At 40.9% G+C, this 20,506-nt stretch overlaps 1 protein-coding gene across 9 annotated transcripts in view; it reads right to left on the reverse strand.

Moving 5' to 3' along the window:
* Positions 1-20,506, reverse strand: part of dmd (dystrophin) — a 1,714,977-nt gene that overhangs the window by 178,111 nt on the left and 1,516,360 nt on the right. For all 9 annotated transcript variants that reach the window (XM_080203928.1, XM_080203931.1, XM_080203930.1 and 6 more), the window contains 3 exons: positions 18,772-18,928; positions 14,212-14,332; positions 10,229-10,497 (listed from right to left, as the gene is read on the reverse strand). In XM_080203928.1, coding sequence (XP_080060054.1) covers positions 10,229-10,497; positions 14,212-14,332; positions 18,772-18,928 — 547 coding nt within the window. The remainder of the gene's footprint in view (positions 1-10,228; positions 10,498-14,211; positions 14,333-18,771; positions 18,929-20,506) is intronic.

A 20,506-nucleotide genomic window follows, 5' to 3' on the forward strand; every position in this document is an offset into this window, starting at 1 on the left:
ATATTGTTTGCCAACAGCCGAATTCTCTGGTCCCTCTGCTGTCAATGGGAATTCCCACTGGCATCACCCCATGGTGACAGGAAACTCACGGGCAGGGGTGCGCGGCCGGCGGGACCAGAGAATCCTGCCGGCATGAATGGTCAGAGAATTCCGGCCGATGACTAAACAAACTGGGCTAAAGTTTGTTTAGCCCAGGAGAACATCTTATGGTATTTCACTACAGAGGCTGAATCACTTGTAAGTAGTTGAACATAAAGTAAATTTGATAATTACGACCACATTGAGGGTAAATACTGTTTTCAGTGCCTCAGTGATGATCCATGAAGTGGATTGCCATTCCTGCCTGATTTTCAAATGCTAACTGCATGTAATAAAAATGAACAATTTTTTGAAATTCTGATTTTACATGGAAAAAGTTGTTTTGAGGCTTCCTATTTACCTACTCATTTATGGCTGGTCCCAACTAATGTCCTAAGAATCATTTGTTAATGGCCACATGCAATCTGATGCACTGAACTGGACATGATGAAATCAGGTCTATAGTTCTGTTTTCCTATTTTGTAAAGCTATTAAGTGCAATCAAACAGCTCAAAATTCTAGTAGACCTACCCTCTAGGTGGATATAAACAACAGTAAACTTTGTTGGTCTCTGTAAATTATTATTCTGATTAAATCTGATGCACCAGTGGTGCATGTCAACTCAAATTACAACTCATTTTAAACTCAAATTTAAATGTGGAATTTTGACCTATTCAAGGTCACGCCTTTTCACACTTGAGATACCATTTCTGAGACTGTATTAAAAAATTAACAGTAGCGTGTAGTGCCATGTGATGATGCTTCAGTACTCATTAAGTCTGCAGCTGAAATAAAAGGTTTAGGGACCGGAAAAGAACACAAACCACCCCTTGGTGCTGGAAGCTCCTGTTGTTTCCCTGCAGAGTCACTAAATGTATTAATATTATAGAAGCACAGCTAAATAAGAGGTCATTTCTCCTCTGGCTGCACACTACAGTATAAGCCACCCCACCCCGCCAACTCCCCCTCACCTCCCCAGGATGAAACCAAGGATATGAGATGCTTTTGTATTGGTTCTGGTGAGATATCATTGATAGCTGTAGCTGCAAGAGCCTTATGTAACCACTATCAACCTCAGAGCAAATCTGTTAAATTTTCCAACTGATCACCAGGAAGTTCTGATTTTTAGTGGGCTTATACCTAGGGAATTTGGTACAATTAGTAATATACAGTGGCTTAGAGGGTCAAGTATATGAAAGTAAGGGTATGGTTTAAAACCCGCATTTCTATTGATTTTCCAGCAAAGCCTAGTATTTCTATCACAAGCTGTAGAATTGAAAGATGGAGTGAATCATTTTTACTATTTGTGACAATCAGAAATATAGGCTATATAAAAGTACCATCTCATTTCATTCAAATGTTCCATATATTTTTTCATGTTCTCCCTTCCCCAAAGAACAGTAATGTCAGTTTAGCAGACCTGTTCTATCCCAAATGCTGTCAGCAAGCAACAGAATGACTTGCCTTCATCCAATGGCCACTTGTGCACACTTTTTAACAGAGGCAACTGAAGAATCTGGAATGAAAATCCAGGCTATATATCCCTAGACATGTTTCTCCTCAACTCTGGAACTGAAAATAGTAAGAATAATATGTGCAGGTAATAGAAGAGTGTAAATCAGCATTGGCGTCACCTTGCTACAAACGTACTCAGTTATCTCAGTTCTGTCTCTCTTGTGAAATGATGTGGGTATGCCGGCGTTGGACTGGCGTAAACACAGTAAAATGTCTGACAACACCAGGTTTTAGTCCAACCTATTTATTTGATAATATACTCACAAGCTTTCGGGGTTAGCCCCTTCGTCAGGTGAATGGAGAGTTCTGGCCTCAGACAGAGCATATAAAGCACAGACAGTTTAGAGATTACTGATTAGAATGCGAATCCTTACACCTAACCTGCTGTTCAAGACCTGAAGTGGCTGATAATGTGAGTGGAAGGAGCACTGATCACAGTTTAAAGAGATGTGTATTGTCTCCAGACAGTACAGTAAGTGAGGTTTTGCAAACCTAGGCAAGTCACGGGGGTTACAGATAGTGCAACATGAACCCAAGATCCCTGTTGAGACCGTCCTCATGTGTGCGGAACTTGGCTATCAGTCTCTGTTCAGCGACTCTGCGCTGTTGTGTGTCGTGAAGGCCGCCTTGGAGAATGTTTACCCGAAGGTCAGAGGCTGAATGCCCGTGACCACTGAAGTGTTCGCCAACAGGAAGGGAACAGTCTTGCCTGGTGACTGTCGAGCGATGTTCATTCATCCGTTGTCGTAGCGTCTGCATGGTCTCCCCAATGTACCATGCTTCGGGACATCCTTTCTTGCAACGTATCAGGTAGACAATGTTGGCCGAGTTGCAAGAGTATTTACCATGTACCTGGTAAATACTCTGGTAAATAATGGCAATGAGAATCTTTCACCTTTTATGCGGCAGTTCACACACATACTGACTTGCCCCTTGCTAAGAACTGAAAATGTGTAATTTCAAGTGTCAGCAGCATTCAGAGATAGCCTGCCTTTCTGGACAAACATTAGCTCTCATATTTCTCCTGAGAGCAGAAGTGGAGTTAACTGAAGACTGGACTGTCTCCCCATTTTCTCAAATCCCTTGATCCCAGAGTCAAATAATTCAAGCAAACAGGTTTGCTGCAGGGTAGGTGTCAGGAAGATGCTGAGAACTGGCTAGACCCCAAAACCTTCTCACTCAGAAATACTTACGCAAATTTACCTGCATTGTTTGCATAGCCTTAAATTGGAAATTTCTAAACTAATTCAAAAATTCTATTTTAAGTTCTTCAATTAACCCTGTCCTTACTTTAAGCCATCAGTACTTATTATAGAGGCAGAGGCCACTTGCAGCTGACCTCCCCTTTAGCAGAACCACTGCTCCGCATGATTCCATCTATGAAGTGCCCAACTGCGAGATGCCACCATAACTAAGATGTAACACCAGTGGGTCTTTTTCCATTATTTCTCTTCATTAAGAAAAAGTTAAGAGAATTCTCTTACGACTGAGATGAGGTTCTTATGACTGAGTTGAGGAGAAACTTCTTCATCCAAAGGGTTGTGAATCTGTGGACTTCCTGCTCAGTGAAGCAGTTGAGGCTACCTTATTGAATGTTTTTAAGGCAAGGAAAGATAGATTTTTGAACAATATGGGAATTAATGGCTATGGTAAGTGGGCAGGTAAGTGAAGCTGAGTCCACCAAAAGATCAGCCATGATCTTATTGAATGGCGGAACAGGCTGGAGGCGCCAGATGGCCTACGCCTGCTCCTAGCTTTATGTTTTTATGCTCTCATATTATGTCCTTAAAAGTGCTATCCGAGATGTACAGCACAACAGCAAAATGCTGATAGTTCTAATGGTATGATTGATTCCCCTTTTTATGGGGAAAGTAACTGACAACATGTCAGTTGCTGTTCAGAGTGACACATTCAAAATCATATGCTCAAACATGTGGGGAATTACAAGTGAACACCCAAGTTCCATCACTCCATTCTGCTATATGTTGAAGACAGAACAGTAAGTTGAATATAACACTGTGGCACAACAATTTCAAAGACTTATGAGTGTCATTCCATATTCCACTTCCAGCTATTTAAATGTTCAAGTTAAATTAAAGATGATTACACAATGAAAATGGTAAAACAAGTGCATTATATATGCTTTATGTTAGTGCTGCTTTTTCATTAAATTATTAATATTTCTGAAAAAATACTGGTGTGTTTACATGCCTACTTAAGCATGCTTTCCTGTTATATCAGTTTTTATAAACACTGAGTTGAAATATCTTGTTTCTTCAGTCAGTGTTCTATGTTCAAAGTCAAGCAACAACCTAACTAATGAGTCAGTCTCATTTCTATTCTGTGAGACTCTCCCGATGTCCCTGACTAATTATAGTGCGCTTTCTCACGAACTTGATAAATTGATTCAATTTCACTCATTGACTCGCTTATGCTCCAATAAAATTGCTGTAATGGTACCTGAATACCTGATAGCAGCGCTACCTAAATGAGTCTTCTAAAAATTTATTAATGCCAAACACCTCAATGGCTTGATTTAGTAAAACAGCACAAAGGAACATTAGAAATGTCAACCCTACATCGTCCCTGTGAAACTTCAATCAAGTCGTTGACAACAATGGTTCTGCTACTAGAGTCATTTGTCTTGTGAACTATCATCTGCTCATTTAACATAATATTTTTAGTTTGCAAGGAAAAGAAAATCTTAAAAAAACTTTCCATTTGCTATTACCAGATACATTAAAATAAATAATATTTTGGAACCTAATGAGCCCACTGAAGTAATCTTGGGTAATGGTTCTTTTCCTGCTTGAATGCTGATAAATTCTAAGGGAATATTAATAATAGGTTACAAAATAAGGGACAGAGCTTATTTTTCAATGGCCACTGTTGTGAACAGCATAGCCACCTCCCCAAAAGCCTGTCTTGGGACTATTCCTATTCATATATAATTTCTGGTTACATCAGTGAAGGTGACATTAGTGAGGCACAACACTCAAGTATCTGGATAAGTCATTGTTTGGCAAAACAGCATGTTCTGGGAAAAAGGCTATTGTTCAAAAGAAATGGAAATGTCAACATGTATATAAGTTCTCGCAAACTTATAGAGTGTGGCCATTCAGCCCACTGTGTCTGTCCTGGTTCTTTGAGAGAGCTTTGTAATTAGTGACACTCTTCTGCTGTTTCCCACTTGACATTTTTGAGTCTAGATCCAATTACATTTTGCAAGTTACAGCTGATCTGCCTCCACGATTTTTTCAGGTAATGCATTCCAAATTACTGTCCAAAAAGGCCACTAAAAATGAGTAAGACACAAGTTTGATCCTTTATCGACACTGCGTTAGTGCAATAGTAGTTATGGGACGCCATTCAGCATCAAATTCCCCAAGAGGTGGATGACCAACTTCTGTCCAAAAGGACTTCAATACAAAAGCGCCTATTCAGTTCTATTTTATAATTAATATTTTGAGATTCTCCTTTTATTGGTCATTATGTCATGGTTCACACAGGGATATAAGTAAATGCACGCTGCCTGGCACCAGTGGAACTATCCATCAGTAAGGAAATCAATATTTATTCAGATGGGGTTTCAGAGCACAGTCAGGAGAGAAGACTTATTGTTTGGATGAACACCATGGAGTTTTAGCTCCACAGGTTGCATATCCTTTTTCACAAAGGTTCCCAGCATTGTGGCCAGCTTGATTAGCATGCTGAATTGCCTGTTTGGCTGGAAATTAGACAGCACAGCCCATGAACAGATTAGTCCAGTGTCTATTAGGGGCAGAGGTCACACTGGCAGCTAATGTGTGATTGGGAGGGTTAAGGATTTAGGGGGAAGGGGGCAGGGTGAGATCAGAGGGGGCATGGAGATTTGGATGGGTGAGAGCTGGAGATCACGGGTGAGACTGAGGGTCACTGATGGGGATGTCAGTGATAGCAGGGGTATGGCAGTTCTTGATCACAGTGAGTGGATGGAGTTGGTCAGAGGGAAATTGTGATCGGGGTAGTCCTGTGTACTTGAGGAAACTCTCAGGCCCACAGCAATGCTGTAATAGTTGATAGATCCTGCTCCTGCTTTCACCCACCACGGAACCTCCTGGACAAGCTTCAATGACTAATCCTCTTACTAAGAATGAATGATCACCTGTTCCTTAACCTGGCTCTGGTAAAACCAATTTCATAGAATGGAATCTTGTGCTCTTCTGTGATGGTTTTGGTGGTGAGGTGATTTAATCAGACAGGAGGGTGGTGGGTAGAGACTCCATCACCTTTCTGTCTCCACTAGGATTAAGTAAGTGGTGGGAAAGCCAGTGAACAGCCTTTCTGCCTCACTCCCAATTGAGGCCCTTCAGTGGGAAATTAATTACCTCATCCTGCTGCCACTGGTATTAACACAGCAGTGGGCAGAGGACTCACCAAGCACAAGAGGACAACAAGCAAAGCCATGCAGGGTTGCTTGCGGGCTCCTAGGGAGATGGTGGGGTCCATTGTTCAAAGGCACATCGTACATTGGGAAAGGTGGTGGTGGCGGGGTCGGGGGGAGGGGTCCTGCTGAGGGCCACCTCCTTGTCCTTGCTGCTAATGCCCTCCTTCCTCCCCCATAACCTCTGCCCTTTCTGCCATCGCTCACTTTGGCATTCGGAAGCTTTGGGTGATTGTCTTACCTGTAGCAGACTCCAACACTCCAGCACTGCTGAGTACAAAAGAGCTGCCGGCCTCTGACTGGCTAGCAACTCAACAGGCAAAACTTCTGTTCCTAAGGTTCCTGATCCTGGGGATAAGGCCTCTACATAAGAACATAAGTAGGAGGAGCAGGAGTAGGCCATCTAGCCTTTCGAGCCTGCTCCACCATTCAATAAGATCATGGCTGATCTGAAGTGGCTCAGTTCCACTTTCCCGCTTTCTCCCCATAACCCTTAATTCCCTTGCCTACCAAAAACCTATCTACCCACGTCTTAAATATATTTAGCGAGGTAGCCTCCACCACTTCAACGGGCAGAGAATTCCAGAGATTCACCACCCTTTGAGTGAAGAAGTTCCTCCTCAACTCCATTCTAAACTGTCCCCCTCTCTAAGTGCCTGAATGGTACAAGATGCAGTCAGCCTTCTCAGAAAGAGGTGGTGTGTCTCTCTCTGGTTCTCTATCCAGCAGTCAAGTCCTTGGTTGTGTCCACAAGATTCCACCTGTGCAGTCTTTTGTGGCACAAGTGGGGTGCATCCATCCCATCAGATCCATGTAGACTCTTAATGGAACAACCCAGTCAGTCCAACTTCCCCACTCAATCTCAGGACTACTGCATGTTTATTTCCTTCAAGTGCCTTCCAATTTCCTTTTGATCATTGAATGTTTCTGGTCAAACAAATTTGTGGGCAAAGAATTCCAGGGCAATACCATTAGCTGCATAAAAACTTCTTCCTCACCTACCCCTGCATCGCTCAACCAGAATCATAAATGTCTTCCCTTGTCCTTGTACCAGCAGCAAATGAGAAGAGATTTTCCTGACTATTTTACCTAAGCCAGTCATAATCTGTAACCTCTATCAAATCTCCCCTCAGTTGTCTTTATTGCTCGAAGGAGAGCAACCCAGCATTTCCAACTTGTAGCTAAAATCCCCCATCCCTGAAACCATTCGGAATCCTTCCTTCAAGGTCTCTCTCATCTTTTCCAGATGTGTGGTGACCAGACTCAACGCAAGCCTTTATATAGGTTCAACATAACTTTCCTGCTTTTAGACTTAATGCTCTATTTACAAAGCCCAATAGTCCAGATGCCTCATTAACCACTCTCACTATGTCCTGCCACCTTCAAAAATCAATGCACAAGTAAACCTAGGTCTCTCTATTTCTGCACACTCTTCAAAATTGTGCTATTAAGTCTATATTATCTCTCCCTTCCCTTCTCCAGCATCAGCCTATATGTCTCTGTACTAAATTCCATCATCAATTGTCTACCCATTCTATTAGTCTATGTACTGTTGCATATGGCTTGTATTATCATCACTGTTTGCTACTTCTCCAAGTTACCATTGGTAAATTTTGGAATTTTACTCTGTACTCCAGTTATATGTACTAAAAATAGCATTGGTCCTAACACTGACACCTGAGGAATACCACCGTCTACCATCTTCAAGACTGAAAAACAACCATTTGCCATGACTCTGTTTTCTGTTCTTAAGCCAACTTTATTTCTACTTGCCCACTGATCCTCCAGTTTCATTAGTCTCAATTTTGTCAACCAACATTTTATGAGGTACCTTGTCAAAAACATCCACATACACAACATCCACCATATTCCCTTCATCAATCTCTGTTCAAAAAAAAATCAATTAGATTAGTCAAACATGATCTACCTTATACAATTCAGTGCTGGCTCTCCTTAATTAGTTCAAGCCTTTCCAAATAACAGTTGTGTTTTTCTGACTATGGATTCTTAAACTTTGCCCACCACTGAGGTTAACCTAAGTAGTCATTAGTTGCCAGGGCTGTCTAAAGTTTAGTTTAAAGTTTATTTATTTATTAGTCACAAGAAGGCTTACATTAACACTGCAATTGTTACTGTGAAAATCCCCTAGTTGCCACACTCCGGTGCCTGTTCAGGTACACTGAGGGAGAATTTAGCATGGTCATTGCACCTAACCAGCACATCTTTGGACTGTGGGGGGAAACTAGAGCACCTGGAGGAAGCCCACACAGACGCAACAAGAACGTGCAAATTTCACATAGATGGTGACCCAAGCCGGGATTCAAACCCGGGTCACTGGCGCTGTGAGGCAGCAGTGCTAACCACTGTGCCAAAGTACATCCCCCTCATATTCTTTCTTGAATAAGAATGTCACATTTGTCACTCTCTAATCATCTGGCATCTCGCATTTCTAGGGATGATTAAAAAAATTAAGCAACATCCTGTTATCTGTATTCCCATTTCTTTAGCAATCTGGGATGCACACCATTCAGACTAGATGACTTATCTACCCTAAATACATCCAGCCCTTTAAGTACCTTCTCCTTTTCAATTTTGACAGTATCCATTGCCTCCATTATCTCTGCCTCTGCCAACATTTTGTTAGATTCCCCTTCCTTAGTCAACATCAATACAAAGTACTTATTAATGTTCTAACCTTGCCTTGCATCTCTAAGCCTATATCACCCTCTTCCACTTGCTTACTATTTGCTGGTAGAATATTTTTGGGTTCCTTTCGTGTTAGTTGCCATCCTATTCTCTCTTTGCCAGTCCTGTTTTCCTCCCTCTCAACCTATTGTATTTGACCTGCTTTTCATTTCACCTGACATGCATCATTAACCATCTTATTTTGTTTCATCATAATCTCTATCTTCCTCCTTAGCCAAGCAGCCCTCTTTCTGGCTCCTTTGTCCTTCAGCTTTGTTGGAATGTACCTAGCTTGTACCTGAAACATCTCTTCCTAAAAGATTACCCTCACTGTTTTCCCTGCCGATCCCTGGTTCCATTTCACCCTGGCTAAATCCTTCTCATTGCACTGAAATTAGTTCCCTTCAAATTTAGATTTGTTGTAATAGATCATGCCTTGCTTTTCTCTATTACTAATCTAAACATTATGATGCAATGATCACTCTTACCCAAATGCTCCTCTTGATCCATTTGACCCAGCTGATTTGCCAGCACCATATCCAGCAATCCTTCCTTTCTAGTTGGGTTGAGAATGAGTGGCCGGGTTCTAAATGGGTTGTATTCATGTTTCAGATTTTTAACAGTTTAAGCTCCAACCTAATACAGACACACCCATATTTGGGGATTAAAATTACCCCAATGTCTCCATCAGAAGGGAAGAAGAAAAAACTAGAGAAACAAACAAATGATTCCACTGTTTTGCATCATCAATTCCCCTAGCTATCAAAAGCTGTCCCCCTCAGAAAGCATTCTCACTACATAAGCATTTAATTCACTTTTCCATAGTTCGTAGTTCACTTCTGTCAAACAATGGGTAATTTTTTCCTGCAGTTACTTGACATTTGCTGTCATCTTACACAACTTTCCATTTTTAACTCCAGCCTATCCTGTCATCCCCATCTTGGAATGATTAAAATGCCACCTTTATTGGATTTCAGGACTAATTTTATAAATTTTGACAGACATGTAAAGGTGAGCTGAAAATTTCCTGCGAACAGTGGGCAAGGCTCACTGCTGAGAGTGCAATTTTTTAAAAAAACAATCCTTTGAAGTCAAAACTCATGAGTGCAAGCAACTGCATGCTACAGTAGGCCATTCACTCCCCCTCAGTATCAGGAAGTTTTTCTTTGCATCCAGCCCTTGTCATACCTGATTTGGAGTATTCAATTCTGGCACTCAAGGGAAAAATGCTGCATTCGCAACCCCTAATATTGTTTGTAGTAACAAGTACATAGAATAGAGGGAAAATTCTTTCTCCCACGTGTTCAGCAAAAAGATAGATGTTGTTAGCAAATACAGCTTCAATGGAAGTAGTGTAATAGCAAAATCATTCGGAACATCTATGACATATTAACTGTTTATAGTGAATTCTGTCAAATTTCAATAGTTTATGAACTGAGAGATTTGAATGCAAAAGGACAATATACTAAACCTGCCTATTTTTTGCAAACCATCATTCGCACTGCAGGTTAATTTGTTGGCATTTACCTTGACTTTTTCAATATGGTCTTGCAGTGAGTCTATCAGCAGGTCTCCCACAGGTTGCCAGGTATCTTTGATAGCCTCAGCCTGTCTCAGTTTACGGTTCAATTCATCCATTGCATCTTGTAATTCCAGGAGCCTCTCCAGGGCCTCATCTATGCGCTTTTGCCAATCAACAGAGCGAGTGCTCAACTTGTCCCACTCGACTTTTACCTCCTCGGCATGCTTCCGAATTACTCTGGCAACAGTTTGGGCATTCTCTTCTGGTGTTTTCACTGAATAAACAGGAAGGAGAATTCTGTTAAAACACTAAAGCTCACAAAAAGAATGGGAATTACTGCAATTAGATGTGAAATTATCCCTTCTACACTTTAAAACATTTGGCCAAAAATTAGGTCATGCTTCCTAATACCTATTTCTTGGGCTTGGCATCTGTTTTTGTCTTGCACTTCTGTGAAGCAATTTAGTTAATTTTTCTCCATTCAAGACATTATAAAAACAAAGTTTTTCTGACTTGACTTCACATCGCGTTCAGGAAAGAAGACAGGGTTATAAAATTCTTCATCACAAAGAAATTATTACATTTTTAGGTGGATTATAAATAGTTATATCGTAGGGTTAACAATTGTGACAGCACCATCAGTTCAAGAATTTTGCATTACAGGGTGGCATTTGGGAATTTTATGCAGAAGTCAGCCTGCATAATATTCTATCAATTGCATGGGTTCCATCAGAGGTACCAATCAGAATTCCTAACTTTTCATCCTGTTCCAAAGAATTCTGTACCATCAAACACTAACTTTCACAATCTGCCCCATTAAATTCTGATGAGGGCTATTTCATGGATTCACAGCAACCAAACAATGCAGCACAGCTCTTCCTTGCGGCTATACGATAACCTTGCTCTTTTGCTATGCTGTTGAGCTGAACATTAGCCAATCTTTAGCATGCAGTGAGTTTTTATGATCTTCCAAAAGCATGACAAATCTTGAGGGAAACGGGTCATATCCATGTGCCACCAAATGAGTGGGTCACACAGGAATATGTGGAATGCTGTAGTAGAGCATAATCCACTTTTTCTTCCCCAGTTTTGAAGATTACAGCTGTGAATCAAAAAACTTAAAATGTTTTATTGCAGCAGTTTTATTGCATTCAATCTTTAGAATTGAATTTAATATTCATGGGCAAGAGAAATAAAAGGTTAATCAAAGCTCTCAGTACTGATCACTATCCAACAATTGAAATTCGTACATGCATGGATTGGAATGAGAAAAGGACTGGGCTCAGCTGTGACACCATTTACATTTGAATAGTTTGCCAATATCATATCCTGGATTTATCCATGAAAGTGCAGTTACTTGGGTAAATTACCAGGAGGGCTTAGTGTCAGTGGAAAGCTTAGTTGACATGCGTCAGCATTTTCAAATGAGATGGGACGAAGAATGGGCAAAAACAAAATTAAAGCATTCCCATGAAATCAACATCTCAATCATTTGCAGTGGCAAACATTGAAGCCCAATCTATCCAGTGGCCAATACAGCTGCTCTGAAATAGCTTCATTGTTTGTTGTCCAGGAATCTGACCCTGCCAAAAATTCTCAGAGCGCAAATTTACTGAAACCATCAGCAGTGATGATACCATCAGACAAATTGGCATGAACAAATTATTGGGCCTGACACCATGACAGAACTGAAGAAATCCTTTTTCTATGGGAGCCAGCTGCACCAGCTGGCAAGCAGAATTGCAAGATCACATTGATGTATAAGTTGCACTTGCAAGTTTGGAGATCATTAAAATTTAACAGAGGTAGTAGCACTTTCCTGTAGCTTCCATAATGGGTAAAATTAAAACAAAAACACATAACTTGCTAAAGCATTTGAAATATAGTTTCACACTTCCAGCTTTAATGTTGCCACATTTCCCCATCTTCTCTGAATTGTTGACTTTTGCTAACTACCTTTCCATAGACATGGGGACATGCCTCATATCTCAGTCATGTGGTGGCTAATCTTCATGTGCATTTTCTAATATGATGGTGAGGATTAGTATTTCATAGTTCCAGCACTTCCCTCCTTAATGTCAGTTTAACAAAAAAAGCAGCAGTTTTTCGGTGCGTCATTGACAATCTGCTACCTATTAACACCAAATTAAGGCTCGTTTTGTGCTGTGGATTTGTATTCCCTACAAGCTCGTTGTTAGCATTCAAAGTTATTTTACTTAGATTGCAAAGAACTGTCACAAAGGAAAGACTTATTCTATCCATCGGAGCTGCATTCAAACAAGTCCCAGAAGGAAAAGAGCAGAATGATAATTCACTGTGCCACTGAGTCCTGTTTGATCATTTTATCTTCTGCACTTGAGTTACTCTGCCAAGGGGGACGAAATAATGGGCTGCTCTCAGGCCTCTGCAATGTTATGTGATGGATGGCTAGGAGGTTCATAAGTGATGCACCAATTGATGCTCCTTGAGTGATGGTGCTTTGGCTCCATTTATTGCTATCCAGTGATGTTCTAGCCAAGAAACCTACCATCTGGGGACTTGCAAATGTGAATCCAAAATCTATCATGTTGTGCAGAGTATTTTTTTTACACCAACTACAGCAGCAAAAATAATTTTACCGAACCATACATACCAATTCAAATAAGGAATGGCTGTTTGCTGGACATGGTTTCTCCTTGACAGCTTGTATATGCATGAATAACAACTCTGAGATACATCAGCAAGCACTTGCTACCTCAAGTGTACAGGCACAGGTATTGAGCAAAGGCAGATGAATATCAACAGAAAGGATTTGATGAAAAAGAGCTTGCACTCAATTGGGATTCTTTGTGTAAGAAGTCAGATCTACACCATGGACCTAACATAAGTATTATTTTATTTGTCATGCAGTTTAATTAATTGTTTACTATTATTAACTTTGAATCTAGCACAAAATGCGTAAGGCACAATTAACAAAATATAATCTTTAGAAAGTACAAATATTTTGCAAAGTTTTTGTTAAGCAATTGAATATTCAAATTAAATCCAAGGTGTGATAATGGTGGATTTTTTTTGCCATTTTCAATTGATTTAAGCAAGTTTAAGATCATGAGCTGTGATAACTGGAATATTGGGTTATTGCACAATTTCTCAATCTCCAACAGCGGGTTTCAAATGCAATCAGAATGAAGCAATGGAAATATCTCTTCCTAACTGCAGATGGTAAGGAACCTATGTCAGATGGATTTAGGTACTCGCAACCTAGTGTGCTTACTCCACAACAGAAACCTGTCCACAATTTGCACAATGGCAAAATACTGCAGCCCCCTCTTCCCCCTCTCCCCCAGGGCATAGGAATTATGAGGTCAATTGTTTTTGCCTACCATATGCCTACATGATTTGTTAATGACCAGTTTTATGGCCAGACTAACAGAAAGCAAAGATTTGCTTGTTCCTTATGGGTTAGAACATAAGAACATAAGAAATAGGGGCAGGAGTAGGCCATCTAGCCCTTCGAGCCTGCCCCGCCATTCAATAAGATCATGGCTGATCTGTCGTGGCTCAGATCAGTGCCACATCAGGTCTATGAGAAAATAAAGCTTGACAACAGGATCATCAGGAGTATTTTATTTGGTGCGGTGTTTTAAAAACAGCCATAGCTCCAGATGTTTTTAATGGTTTTGGAATCTTTCTCACCATTTTTATCAAATTTCACTGTTTTTAATGGTCCTTAGAGGTAAACACAAAAGAATAGAAACCAACTAAGCCTGCTGCTATGCAGAACCCTTCTTTAAAAAGTGTGGTGTAGCAAGGATAGCAAATTATTTAATCCGCTGTATTTGAGTCTACTGATAACACAAAGCCTCATCTCATCATTCAGAAATCTGCAAGGCAGCATAACTGTCCCCAAGCGAACATAACTAAATGGTTTTCACAGCAAATCACACAGCAATGGCTGAATAGCTATTAACTAACTTTTTTGTATTCTGAACACAAGCTGAGTAATTACCTTTTGGTGATGACAGAAGGCTTTCAGGTCCTTCAATAGGCTGATCAGCTAAGAACACACGCACTGTGTCCAAAACACTCATGACCACTGGTTCCTTTGCCTTCAACTCCCGCTTGAAAGTCTGAAAGTATATAGCACATTAGAACTCAATTCCCACAAGGACTAAAATAAGTATTGAAATTAAGTCATCAGTGAGAGAAACTCTATTCAACCCTCAGGAATTATACCATTACAAATGTCATACATTCCTCTCTGTGGCTCAGCACCTCAATGTGGTGCAGGGACATGTGCACTCTGATAATCACTTAACAATGTTATTGGGATCTCTTGCTATTGGTAGGGTCTTCCATCATAACCAGACAATGGCCCGGCATGACAGGTGAAGAACAGTTATGTTACATCTCCGGCTGTGAAAGTGGAAGGCGGCTGCAGCGGCAAGGTAGCCTTGGTCTTTATGGTATAATATGTCACTGAAATTTAGCTACTAAATCCATCAAGATCATGTGATCAATGATGATGCCCCAAGTCCTCATGTAAACAAAGTCACATGCAGACTTCTACCAGGTCAATTTGCCAAGTTCCGCAGAGATGTAGAATTGTCAATTGGGACAGGATTGTGAACCTGGGAGTTCCTAGTCAAGCATCTGCACAGAGGTGACATGCATGAAGGTTGCTGGTCACGAGTGTTGGGACAGAGTTGCCTTTGAGCAGCTGCTTCTGTGACTGAACAGTCTTCCTCAGGATACTCTTTGCTTATGCCAAATGGGGAGATATCCTAAAAACAATCTGTCCCACTTGCTCCTAGTGGTGAATGGCACTCTGCAGGATCACCATTTTTGTGGTCAAAGAAAGAAGACTCTAAGTTTTGCGATTCAGAATGTTAGAACACGCATGGATCATCTCAAGAGTAACCATCCAGAAAGGACAACTGTAATTGGATCACATGAGCTATCTAGACTTGAAATTAACATCACCACCTTCAGTAATACCTGCCTTCCTTGCGAGGGGCAGCTGAAGAAACAAGTTCAGGTGCGCGACAGGATACACATTTTACTGTAAAGGAAAGACTAACAGTGACCCTCATTGGAAGCATTGCCAGACACCACAATTATATAAATGAAAGGATCATGACACTTCAGCTCAGCCATAATCAAAATGCCACCTCCATCAGCACTTATGCCCTACCCTGACTCTTGACTCTGATGAAGACTTTAAGGAACATTTCTACTCTGACCTTGAAAAAGTCCTCACTGCCATCCCTAAATAAGAAAACATCATTCATCAGGGGGACTTTAATGTCAGGATTGGCCATCAATCTGATGTCCGGAGCAGAATGGCTGAGAAAAAGGGGGTGGGAAAAGCCATTGCAAATTGTTTCCTCCTGTTAATAAAGTGGGGTTCAGTATGGCTTCATTATAACAAACACCTTCTTCCACGAGAAGGAAAAACACAAAACCACATGGAGGCATCCTAGTTCAAAACATTGGCAATTCTTGGATTATGTCATTGTTCAGGTCACAGGTCTAAGTAATGAATGAATCATTTGATCCATCAACAGATGCCTTCTGGACAGATCACAGACTAGTCCAACTGGTGATGAACATCTCCCAAGCACTAAGACATCACAAGGCCCAAAAGTCAAAGAGAAAGAAGATAAATGTTTCAGCACTAACGTAACTCAGCCAAAGGAAGTAATTCCAAGTGCAGTCCTTGACCAACCTAGAACATCTTCACACATCCAACTCAATTTGAGAATGGTAACAGCACATGATGTCAGCTGTACTAGATTCCTATGCCCAGACCATTGGGGTCGAGCATCTTTAACACCATGAGTGATTCAATGAAAACAAATCTGAAATACATGACTCCAAGAACAAGGACAAGTGATTATATTGCCTGACAGAATAAGGCAAAGTTGCAACTCAAGAAGGCAAAAATGCAGCACCTCAAGGATGAGGTCCAAAGATAAATCCTGAAGATAAAGGACATGTGGTGGGAACAGAAAGCCCATGCAATCCGACAATAAACTAACCATCGTGACTTACAATGGGTTTTGAAACCATTAGCATAATCTATAGACCAAGGTCAAATATCCCTTAGCTCGCAGGATAGTGTTTCTTTTCTTCACAGTGACAATTGCCACCAATTGCTGGATAGAATATTTTCGTCTTACAGATTTGTGAGGATAAAAGACTCTCCCTGCCATGCCCCCCCCCCGCCCCCCGCCCACCCCCACCCCCACCCAAACATCTCCCCTGACTGCAGGAATGCAACAATTATAACTATCTGCAAAGAGGGTGATAAATGGTGTTGTGGAGACTATCGGGGCATTTCCCTCTGGTCATAGCAGGGAAAATTCTGACATGCATTCTTCTGAACCACCTATTTCCTGTGGCTGAGGAAATCATACCAGAGACACAGTATGGCTTCAGACTTTCCAGAGAAGCCTCTGATGTTGTCTTTGTCATCAGATAAATCCAAAAGATCACAGTCTTCAAACTGACCATCGTGAGGTTCTGTGGATTGTGCTCCAAAGATTTGGATGCCCAAGGAACCTCATTACAATCCTCAAAAGATGATATGACTGCAACTATCTTGAATGCAAGATCTGAAAGAGATGCCTTCAAAAATCTGGACCAGGATCAAGCAAGGCAGTGTGATTGCCCCCATCACAATCTACCTGATACTGACTATTCACTTCATCAAAGATAAACTGCCCTCTGCTGTCAGCATTGACCACCAAATAAATGGGAAAGCTCTAACCTCAGTCACCTCCATGCCAAAACCAAACTGACCACCATAGACGTATGTGCGGATGACTGTACTGTCATTTGCCACTTGGCAAAAGATTTGCAAGCCACACTTGATCACTTCAATTCTGCACAGAAGAAAATCAGCTTGTCCTTGAATATTGCCAAAACCAAAATTCATACATCAACATCCAGTCACACCAGAAATCAATGGGCTTTTGGTTGGGCCGCCAAATCTTCCGCAATGAGTCCTGCCAAGATGGGGCAGAAAATCCCAGTCCCTGTCAGCCAAACATTCAACCTTCCACAAACATTGAAAGAGAGGTTCTGCAATATGCTGAGCTGAGCACTTCGATGACTGAATGGTAACCATAAGACTAGCTTTCAATTTCAGATTTTATTAATTGAAGCTAAATGTCACCAGCTGTCATAATGGGATATGAACCCAGGTTCCCCACAGCATTCGCCTTGACCTCTGGATTGCTAGTCCAATCACGTTAATACTGCATCATCTTGTCCCCCGTACTTCAGCAAATAACTATGCCAGTGCATTATTAGTGTAAACTCAAGTTTCTTGCATGCTTTGGAGTTATGTAAACAAAAGGCAGAGATTTATAACTTGAAGAGATATAAACAATTAAGGATATTTGTGTGAATCAATATTTTCACGCAAGTCCAGTGTAAATCAGTAACACAAAATCTCTTTGCAATAAACCATGTTGGTCTTGTATCACCGTTACCCTGAAAAGTTCTAGGACATTCTTGCCAACATCTTTAGATAGGTCAAGAAGAAAAGGTAGGAGGAACTTAATATTCAGGAAAACTCCAGCCAAAGTAAGATAAGGTCCAGCTGTCAGAATTCAGAACATTACTTTTCATCAAGTTTCAACAAAGACTCCCCATCGAGATTATGAAAGCTATTGACAATTCTAGTCCATAATTCTTTCAGCCAGTTCACTGTTTAATTAGACAGTTAACACTCATGTTTCTACCTCATAATCACATAAAACTTCTGTGTATTTAAATTGTGTGTTCAGACCCAAACTGACACCAAAGCATGTTGATTGAGAATATCTTCTCAAGGCAGAATCGCTTTGTGTCGTTGTTGGGACAAGCCTTCACGATCTGGATTCAGGCTATTTGATAACTGTAGACTTGGTGCAAGACTGCTTTACACTCCCTCCATAGTTGTTGTGTGAATATATCCTTGGGCAATGTTTCTTTAAAGGATTCAGCTGCATTGATTGTTACAGTTTCAATTTCATACATAATCCTGCGGCCAGGAGAAAAAATTATTTTGAGTTATCCCAGCTTTATCCAAATTCTCTACCATTGTGGCTTAATTAAATATATGAAACAAAAAAAAAATTGCTTTTCCATGATTGTAAGATGATTCTGAAAATTAAACCATGCATGTCAACAAAGATACATTGTTCATTTTGGGCTAAAGTGCTAATGTAATGTGTTGCACACTTCCCAGCATCACTCCAGAACGTGTGAAGGTTAAATCTCGAATCTTGTAAATGAAACTCAAACGTGTTTTTCATCATCTAGCACAGCATCCCTACAAGTTGCCATTTGTTATCCTGCAGTGATTAATTTTACGCTGAATGAAGTTGGCAAGCTAAGCACATTTTGTTATTTGCAGTGATCAATTCATAATCTAACTAAGAAGGCTATATATTCCTCAAGGGATGGAAGAGGTGCCATTTGTCTGGCAACACCAATCAGTCCTTGCAAGCAGATATGGAGTTGAAATATTCTTTTACGACAGAAGTTTAAAGCAGTGAAAATATCAATTTTTCCTTACACGATGAACATCATTCTGCTGTTGTACAGCAGGAACATCGCCACCAATAGGTCTTTGCCTTGTCAGTTCATCGTTCTTCAAATTCAACCATGCCAGTAAGTCCTGGAGAGAAATGTGTAGTCGCTTCCACTGCTCGGCACTCGTCTCCAGACAGGCTCTAAAACGGTAAAAATAAACCTCAGCATTGTGTTCACTCAATAAACACAAAAACAAAAAAAAGGCTGTGCAAATGGCTATACCTACTAACTGCAGCCTAACAGCTCTATTTGAGTGTTGCTATTCCATAACATGTAGAATGTTTCTGTGTTTCCAGAACCATACACTAAAACAAAACAGTACCATAAAAACCTCTTCCAGCATATTATTCAAACGCATTTCTTGCTTTGCATGATCAGTTGAAATTCTCTCTGCAAAACATGTGACAAGAAATGGAGCACTCCTAGAGAAATAGACCAAATCACTGAATATTGTTAATAACCTTCTTGACATCAATGAATATTCCAAACCCAAAAGTTCTTTATTTTTTTCAAATAAAACAGACAGCATAAGATTCTACATTGGTGTAACACATGCAATGTGCTTCACAAAGTCAGTGTCAGCTACAATTTTACAGAATGCTTTACCTTCTATCCCCTCTCCATGACTGCTGTAAAAATACTGGCTGGTGCATTGCTACAGTACAGAGATCCAAAAAGTCCAAGCTTTGGTTCTCAGTCATTTAAGCTAAAGCATTCAGCTTCAAGTTCCTTAGACAGAGATGGGACTAAAGTCAGTGAAGTCTGTCTTTCTTGATTGCTATCCAATGACCCTTGCTGGGAAACATGCAAGTCTGAGCCTTAGAAGGAAACATGATTGGTTGCAAAGTGATTGGATGCCGTTTAGAAAGGGTGCCCCGATCTCTCCCTGCTTCCACCACTACTCTTGATGTGGATGTTCCGGCGTTGGACTGGGGTAAACACAGTAAAAAGTCTGACAACACCAGGTTTTAGTCCAACCGATTTATTTGATGGTAAACTCACAAGCTTTCGAGGGGACTCCCTCTTCGTCAGGCGAATGGAGAGTTCTGGCCTCGGACAGAGCATATAAAGCACAGACAGTTTAGAGATTACTGATTAGAATGCGAATCTTTACACCTAACCTGCTGTCAAGTTCCACACACGAGAATGGTCTCAACAGGGATCTTGGGTTCATGTCGCACTATCTGCAACCCCCGTGACTTGCCTGGGTTTGCAAAACCTCACTCACTGTGCTGTCTGGAGACAATACACATCTCTTTAACCTGTGATCAGTGCTCCTTCCACTCACATTCTCAGCTACTTTAGGACTTGAACAGCAGGTTAGGTGTAAAGATTCGCATTCTAATCAGTAATCTCTAAACTGTCTGTGCTTTATATGCTCTGTCTGAGGCCAGAACTCTCCATTCACCTGACGAAGAGGAAGTCCCCTCGAAAGCTTGTGAGTTTACTATCAAATAAATCGGTTGGACTAAAACCTGGTGTTGTCAGACTTTTTACTGTGTCCACCACTACTCTGCCAGTGGAAACCAGTAGTGATTCTCACTGGGTCCACTCCACCACTGGAGGTCAGAAGATCCCGGGATCTGGGAAAATCCCACATTGAATGGGCTAAGTATATTTGAAAGTTACATTAAATATGCTAATTGGCCTCGTGCCTTTCCTGGGTGGGATCCGGTTTGCACCAGTAGCCAGGGACCAGGATGATTACAAACTGTTTG

The sequence above is a fragment of the Carcharhinus amblyrhynchos genome, chromosome 15 (assembly GCF_965287045.1).
Source record: "Carcharhinus amblyrhynchos chromosome 15, sCarAmb.v2.hapA, whole genome shotgun sequence".
Classification (NCBI taxonomy): domain Eukaryota; kingdom Metazoa; phylum Chordata; class Chondrichthyes; order Carcharhiniformes; family Carcharhinidae; genus Carcharhinus; species Carcharhinus amblyrhynchos.